The sequence below is a fragment of the Merops nubicus genome, unplaced genomic scaffold, assembly GCF_000691845.1.
Source record: "Merops nubicus isolate BGI_N331 unplaced genomic scaffold, ASM69184v1 scaffold1702, whole genome shotgun sequence".
Lineage (NCBI taxonomy): Eukaryota > Metazoa > Chordata > Aves > Coraciiformes > Meropidae > Merops > Merops nubicus.
Genome location: NW_008591345.1, coordinates 18,005 through 25,930, shown reverse-complemented (window position 1 = coordinate 25,930; position 7,926 = coordinate 18,005). Strand labels below are relative to the sequence as shown.

General features: G+C 52.5%; 1 protein-coding gene across 1 annotated transcript in view; it reads left to right on the top strand.

The window, feature by feature from the left end:
- Positions 1-4,769: 4,769 nt before the first annotated feature.
- The window catches only part of LOC103782446 (coiled-coil domain-containing protein 63-like), a gene marked incomplete at its 5' end in the record, with an annotated part of 5,802 nt that continues 2,645 nt past the window's right edge, over positions 4,770-7,926 (top strand). The window contains 5 exon segments of the mRNA XM_008950216.1: positions 4,770-4,933; positions 5,044-5,233; positions 6,277-6,396; positions 6,875-7,056; positions 7,589-7,770. Coding sequence (XP_008948464.1) covers positions 4,770-4,933; positions 5,044-5,233; positions 6,277-6,396; positions 6,875-7,056; positions 7,589-7,770 — 838 coding nt within the window.

The following is a 7,926-nucleotide window of genomic DNA, read 5'->3' as shown; positions in this document are numbered from 1 at the left end:
ACTGTCTTCCATAACATCTTCCTAGGTAAGCTTAGAAAGTGCGGGTTAGATGAGTGGACAGTGAGGTGGATTGAGAAGTGGATGAATAACAGCTCATAGGGTTGTGATCAGCAAAGCAGCATCTAGCTAGAGACCTGTAACTAGGAGTGCTCCCCAGGGGTCCGTACTGGACCCAGTCTTGTTCAACATATTCAGTGACCTGGATGAAGTGACAGACTGGGGTCTCAGCAAGTTTGCTGAAGATACAAAACTAGCAGGAGTAGATGACACCAGAAGGCTGTGCTACCATTCAACAAGACCTGGACAGGCTGGAGAGCTGCATGGAGATGATCCTAATGAATTTCAATAAGGGCAAGCATAGGGTCCTGCACCGAGGGAGGAATAACCCCCTGCATCAGTACAGGTTAGGGGTTGACCTGCTGGAAAGCAGCTCCATGGAGAAGGACCTGGGAGTCCTGGTAGAGAACAGGTTAACCATGAACCAGCAGTGTGCTCTTGTGGACAAAAAGGCCAATGGTATCTTGGGGTCCACTAAGAAGTACATGTCCAGTAGTTTGAGGGATATTCTCCTGCCCCTCTACTCTGGCCTGGCAAGGCCACATCTGGAGTAGTGTGTCCTGTTCTTGGCTCCCCAGTTCAAGAGAGACAAGGAACTGCTGGAGAGAGTCCAATGGAGGGTTACAAAGATGGCTAGGGGATTGGAGAATCTCTCATGAGGAAAGGTTGAGAGGCGTGAGGCTGTTTAGCCTGGAGAAGGGAAGACTGAGAGGGGCTCTTATGAATGCTAATAAATTATCTAAAGGGCATGTGTCAAGAGGATGTGACCAGACTCTCTTCAGTAGTGCTGTGATGGTTTGAAAATACCTGCCGCACCTGGTGGGTGGAGATTTGAAATCTAAAACCAGGAGCAAGCCTGAATAAGAAGAGGCGGAGACCTGTTCTATTCCCACTCCCCTCTTCCTGTCTTCGGGACTTCCTGCTAAGATCAAGGGGGGAGGGAGGCACGCACCCCCTGTCCCTGCTGGGACCTTCGGCCAGAGACACTGCTCTGTTGCTGTTTGTTGTTCCCTGCGCTAGCACGTGGCCTTGGCCACCTTGGGTCCTAGGCCTGTTCTCCAGACTCATTCCCTGCCTCCATCCACATCTAAGGATTGGCTACCCAGCTTCAATCGACCTCAATCCATTGAGATCCAGCACTGGGGAGCTTCAACACAGCATTTATTTTCATATTTTTGGAAATTTACCCCTCCTTACCTCGTTTTCTCCTATAATCCCTTTACCCTGTTAATCCCTACCCTTTTTCCTCTCTGTTCCCTGTTAAAGAATATATTTCATTTTGTTAACTTTCAATCAGTGCAAGACCTTTATTACCCCTGCCTTCCTCTGTTTTTCTCTCTACCTGGGAAAACTAAGGGATAAGGGAGGGGGAACACAATTCTGCTTTCTAACTGAGACAGAATTAATTTAAAACCCTTGGGCCCCACATTGGGCGCCAATTAATTCTGATTAATTCTTAGGTATAGATGAAAGCGGGGGATGAGTCTGGAGAACAGGCCTAGGTCCCAAGATGGCCACCACCATGTGCCATAACAGGGAGCTGCAGCAGCAACAAAACAGTGCGAGTCAGGCTGGAGGTCCCAGCAGAGAGAGATATCCTCCCTGCCCCCCTTTTATAGATCTGAGCCAGAAGTCCTGAAGACAGGAAAGGGGAAGTGGGAATAGAACAGGGAAATAGAACCTCTTCTCATTCAGGCTTGGCCTGGGGGTGGAGCTGGGCACAGCCCAAGCTAGCACATACTCCTGGTTTTAGATTTCAGATCTCCACCCACCAGGAAAAACAGGGATTTCAAACCATCATACTTGTTTATTGCTAAACAATTGAGACTAGGTCCATGGAGAAGGAACACAAAAAGGACAGACTATATGAGCTGTTTTTTGAGGCTGGACTAGTCCAGACTGAGGGAATCCAGGCCTTTATTCTGAACTGGAGGTTCGGCCCTATTTCTGCTGAGGGTGAAGAGACATAAATTGGAGAGAAGGGACCTGCAGTATGATACAGACACAGCCACTGAGACACAGTAACAACCTTATCCCTGGAGAGGTTGTCATTATTATCCTGCGGACCTGTTGATCATGCAGGAACAGCAGGAACAGCTCTGGGAGCTTCCCCTGGCCCTGGCAGGACCCTCAGGCTCTGATGCCTTCCCAGCATCACTCCACCCTTGGTTGCAGTTTTTCTTCTTTAACACCACATTCTGCCTTCTGCCATGAAAATTTCCAGTTAGATACATCCTCAGAGCCTCCTGGCTGTGAATTAGCCTGGAACTCAACAGCTGCCTTGTTAACTCAGCAAAGGCCCAGGACAGCGGGAAGCGCAGGCTCAGGAGCGATGCACCCGCTAGGGACTTTGCTCATCGCCTTGAACTCATCGCAGCCCAGCAAACTGGGACTTGGATACCCTTTGCTCACCTTCAGCAGCTCTTTATTCCCCTTCATCCCAGAGCTAAGCCATGCCAGGGCTACAAAACACAGCCCTGCTACAGCCTCTGGTGCCGTCTCCTGCTTCTGCTCTCCAGGGATCTCAGGGTTTGCAAGAGTCCCCGTGAAGGAGATTGGCCATGCGCTCCAGCTTATGGGGAAGGGATTCTCATGGCTCTTGTGAGTCAGCCCGTGGCTCCCCTATGCTCCCCCACATGGAAAGGAGACAAGCAGGCATGAATCCTGCATTTATCCCCTCTCTCAGCCACGAAACAGTCTGTCTCCAAGGAGCTTCCCCAGGTCGGCAGTGCCAACCACTACTGCTTCCTGACGGCAGGCACCTCGAGAGTGTCTGGATGCCGAGGGTAATGGCAGTGATATGGTGACAGCTGCCTCTCCTGTTCTGCTAATGACTAGGCCTAACATGAATGACACAACCAGCAGAAGATGAACCAATAGGTGGAATGTATTGAATACAAAAAGGACATTCCATGAATGATCACTCGGGGTACAAAGGGTAGCCATATGGCCACCTCCCACCCTTCTAGCCCACGTTTACAAATGTCCAAGCTGACCAGGGCCCAGATCCAGGACAGTTAGGAGGTCCTTCCTTAACCAGGAAGCTCTGTGAAGCACATCCACTTCACAAACAGCCATTCCTCCCTTCCTGCAAGTGGTCCCAGCTTTTATCCCCAAGCAGGACACCTGACCTTTGGTTACTCAATGCGGGACACCTGGGGCTCATTTCCCTTCTGGCTCTCCCTGCAGGGCCAGCCGGGGAAGCTAAAAGGCAAACTCACCACCTCCTTATGAAGGGCTGTGGGAATTACCCATATGTCAACCTTAATTTGGGGCTCAAACCCCAGCATTTCACTTTCCCTGAGCAAAATGGGTCAGAACCAGGTGGGATGCACATGGAGCCAGCTGTGGGGCTGGGAAGGGCAGCTCCATGGCTCTGAAGCACGGCTGGAGATGGGGAAGCCTTGGGTGCTGCTTCAGACAGGAAAGCCTTGGGTACTGCTCTCCAACTGGGGCAAAAGAGTTCAAAATCCCAGGTTATGGGACAATTCAAGCACTGCAAAGGGAAGCAAGATCTGGTCAAATGGGGGTTTCTGCTTGCGGTGGACACACAGCTAGTGAGATGTGGGAACACATGCTTCAGGGCTGGTTTTGGGGCGTGGAAAGCTCTTTGGGAGATGTAAGGTGGGCTTCTAGCACTCTCCACGGGATGGGTGGGGCTGCTCTGACCACCCCTCATTCCCTCCTCTCCATGGTGACAGTGCCCTACCCACACTCCTGTGTGATGACACTCATCACGTGATGGAACTGCGATGACTCCTTTGTGATGACACTGTCCTTAGCCACCAGTCCAGTGGCCTGTCCACAGAGCCTGGGACGGTGCAGGTGCAGGACTAGGCTCAGGGACTGGCTGTGTGCCAGGTTCTCGTCTCTCCTGTGCTTGCCACTGGGAAGAGGGGCTGTTCTCCAGGGATCCCCGACTGCCGCTGGGGTCCCGACCCCTGACCAGAGAGGAACTGCACCACCTGCAGTGTGGTGAGCTGCACCGGGAGTGACAGGGGAGCCCAGGGGGATGAGTGGGGCTGGGAAGGACCAGTTTGGGGGGTGAGGGCTGTGGGATCAGCTCCAGTGCCCTCCCTGGCTGCAGTGGGACTGGGGCTGGATCCAGGTGATATTCCCCACTTGCCCTCCCTGGGGGCATTCCCGGCCAGCATGGGGTGGGCCTGGCCTTGCTGGGATTTCTGTGGAAACCCAGGTGCCAAACAGGATGGAATAGCTCAAACCATCTGTCCTTCCCCTCCTTAGAAGCCCAGTAAGGAGCGTGTTTTGTAATAACATCATTACAGACGCTCTCCTTTGATTCATCCTGCAGCCATCTGGGACGGTTTCCTCACAGCCTAGTGTGTGCTGAGGGATCGGGGGGAGGACACAACTACCCCATTACCCACCTTTCGTTTCTCCCCTTGCAAAGCAGGCCTGGCCCTGTGGAGACGACCTTGTACTCTTGAAGCTGACTGGAAGACATGAGGGGCTCAAAGGTACAGGCTGAAAGACAGTCCCAAGCTGAAGCGGGGTGCCGGGGGGACTTTGCTCTGGAGTGGATCAGAAGCACTCATGCAGTTGGTTTGCGTGGCTCTGGGTTTGGGGTGGTAAGGAGTATCCTGGGTGGCAGGGAAGAGCTGGAGCTGGTGATGCCAGTAAGTCATGTGTCCAGCTCTGCTGTTTGCTGGTCATGTTTGCTCAAGTGACCCAACTCTCCTTCTCTGTGGCAGCATGGAGGGGCCTCTCTGAGGCAGGAGCTTCCAGGCTCGCTTGTGAAGGATGAGGAAAAGCTGGTTGTAGCTGACATCAGAAGACTGCAGAAGCGGTGTGGGATTGCTGCAGAGAAGAAGTCGTCTTATGGTGCCCACGTGAGGCAGCAGATGCAGGCCCAGGAGTGAGTGCAGTTTTGCTCGGCTGCCTTGTGCTTGGGAGATCTGGGGACCTCAGTGCCGAGATGGGAAGGGCTCAATGTGCTAAATGTCATTTGCTGTTCTGTTTTTACAGAAGAGAAATGGAGTCACTGGTTCGAGAGCACAAAGATGTGTCATTAACGTTGGGCCAGATCACCTCCCTGAGAAACACTAAGCAGGATGACAGAAATTGTGTGGAGCTGTGCCGCCTTTGGCAAACAAAAAAAGAATATGATTCTGTGATTAGAGAGAGAAAAGCCCTATTAGCTGACCTGGACAGCCAGGTAAGAGTATCTGCACCCTTCCCTGGCTGAGCATGGTAGAGCAGAGCAGGGTCTCAGGGTGAGCCCTGTGGCTGAAACTCCTCAATGTCAAGTGCATTCAATTCAGGCCGTGGAACAGAACGGTGCCTCCTGGCAAAAGCCAGATGCCAGTGACAAATGCTAGAGCCAGGCTCCCATTCCAGCCAGCAGCTCTGGCTAGACGGGTAAGGTCTGACTCTGCACCTTGATGTTCTACTGGTCTCTGCAGCTGCTCTTTGGTGGCACACACCTGCCTGGGGTCACACAACACCCCTTTGCTTTTCCCTTGACATTTTTTTCCTCCTGTAAAAGATGGGAAAATGGAACATTTAGTTGTGCTGCCTGAGACATGGCAAAGAGAGGATCAGCAATATCTGAGGGAAGTCCCATCTCTTCTCCTGAGGACAGCTTGGTTGGATTTGGGATGGGAGGCCAAGGGAAGCCCAGTGCTCCAGGAGTGACAAGTCCCTGCAGCTTTCTGCTCTGCACCAGCCAGCCAGGGAACATGCTCGGGCAGTTTACAGCTGCTGGAGGTGCTGCAGAGCTTTCCCCAATGGGGTGAGCTTTCCAGCAAGGATCTCTTGGCTGAGTCATACCTCTCCCACTTGTCCCCTGCCTCCTTGTTCTCCAACTACTTCATTCTTCACGTGGGTTTCTTTCCTTTGGCAGCTCCCCAGTTCTGGCACAACTGTTCCTCTGCTGACAAACCCCACCATCATCTCCTCTCCCACTCTAACAGAGTGCTGCTGGGTCTTGTTCAACACCCGCTGAACTTCCCTGCAGAGGCAGCTGCGTTTCCTTCATGCCATGAAAACAAACCCATCCCTAGTTACAGTTCATGTTTCTGCACCTGCAGGATGGGATCCTTTGGGATCAAAGCTGCTTCTGTAACTGTGAGCTCATTCATGACATGGTTGCTGTAGTTTGGGTCAACAGAGGGGATTTTCTTTGGCCAAGTGTCCTGACAAGAGTCCAGAATGTAGAGGTGGAGATTATACTAGATTTTTTTTTCTCTGTGTGTGCAGATATTAGAGCTGGAAAAAAAGATTGCGAAGCAATACCGGAGAGCAGCGAAGGCGAAGCACGCCAACAGCAGCCATCAGCTGCAAAAGCGGATTGAGGCACTGGAGACACATCTGTACAACGTAAGCAAACGCTTTGAGAGCCTTTGGAGACCATGCGTGGGGCTCTTCTGGGGCTTCTGTGCAAAACACTTTTTGGACAGGACAGAGAGTGGTGGTGCAAATGCATTTGGTTGACACAAGCTGCATCCTGACACTTGTTCCCCTGGCCTGATTGCTCCCAGAATATCTCCAAGGTGCCTCCAAGCTTGGTGACCCAAATGCAGCACTTGTGGCATGCCAAGAAACCTCAAGGTCTGCACCTGTTTAGTGATAGAACTGAGCTGCCTGAAGTCACCTTGCCTTGGACAAGCCCAGCTCCAGCTCTGTCATGACCAGCCTGGCCTACTGGAGCCTCTCTGGTCTTGGGGAGGAGGAGAGTGCAGGGCCAACTTAAAATCTCTTGGGCTGTGTTTGTCTCAGCCCTGGTCAAGCTCTTTCAGCAGAGACCTGAGCCCCCAGGCCCACACTATCTTCAAACCATCTGCTTCCCTCTCCCCAGCTCACTGTACGTTTTGATACCAACATGACCAGAAATAAGAAACTCCAAGAAGAGATTACAGACCTACAAATACAGAAGGCAATTCTTGACAAGCTCTACTTCAAGCTCCATAAAAAGCTGAATCAGCTTAAGACCCGGATGAACGCTGCCATGGAGCAAATCACACAAGCCTATAAGCAGTGGTCCGTGGCCTTGGGAACCCCCTGTGGCAAACCTGGCACCAACAGGCAATGCCAGGGATGAGCATTGGTGTGATGAGAGACTGACTGCAGCTTCAGGAAGAGGAGTCATTGGTCCAGTCTCGAGCTGGGTGCTGAGGGCTGGGTGCCTGCTCAGGACAGGGAGATCAGTAGCGCCAGGGTGATTTACTCCACCTATCCCAGATGTTTCTCAGGATGGGGTGAGTTGCCCCATGGAGCAGCCTCTGACTCCCACCTGAACCCACCCAAGGGGATACAGCAGACATGGAGTAGAGGCCAGCCAGCTCTGGTCAAAGGAAGCCTGGCTGCCACCATTGGATGCTGCGTCCAAGTACAAAAGCCCACCAAGAGCTACATTAGCCTGCTGCTGGCCTTGGGCTAACAGAGCTGCATCTAGGTGAGAGCTGGGCAACGTGCACAGCATCTCAGGGGCTTTCCTAGGCCATGCATGGAGATGCATGGGAATGGTCTGGAATACAAATCCTTGGTGTAACCTGCTGCTGTCTGCATGCAGGATGGAGGCTCTGGCAAGGACTTCTGACATGAAGGAACAGAACAGCAAAGATGCCCTGCAGTACAACATCGAGATGCAGCAGCGGGAGCGGGTCTTGGATCAGGAGGGCAGACTTAAAACATTCACACTCACCAAATTTACCAGTCGGGCTGAACTGGAGGAAGAGGCCAGAAAGAGAAAAGGTAACAGATAAGAGAAACCACTTGCCACTGGGACTGCAAACCCGGGGTCTGCAGGCCTGGCAAAGGGGGCTGCTCAGGGCACTGCACGCCAATGGCAGGACCTCTTGCCTGCCCACAGGCTCCCTCACCCACCCTTTGCCCTACAGAAGAAAAAGA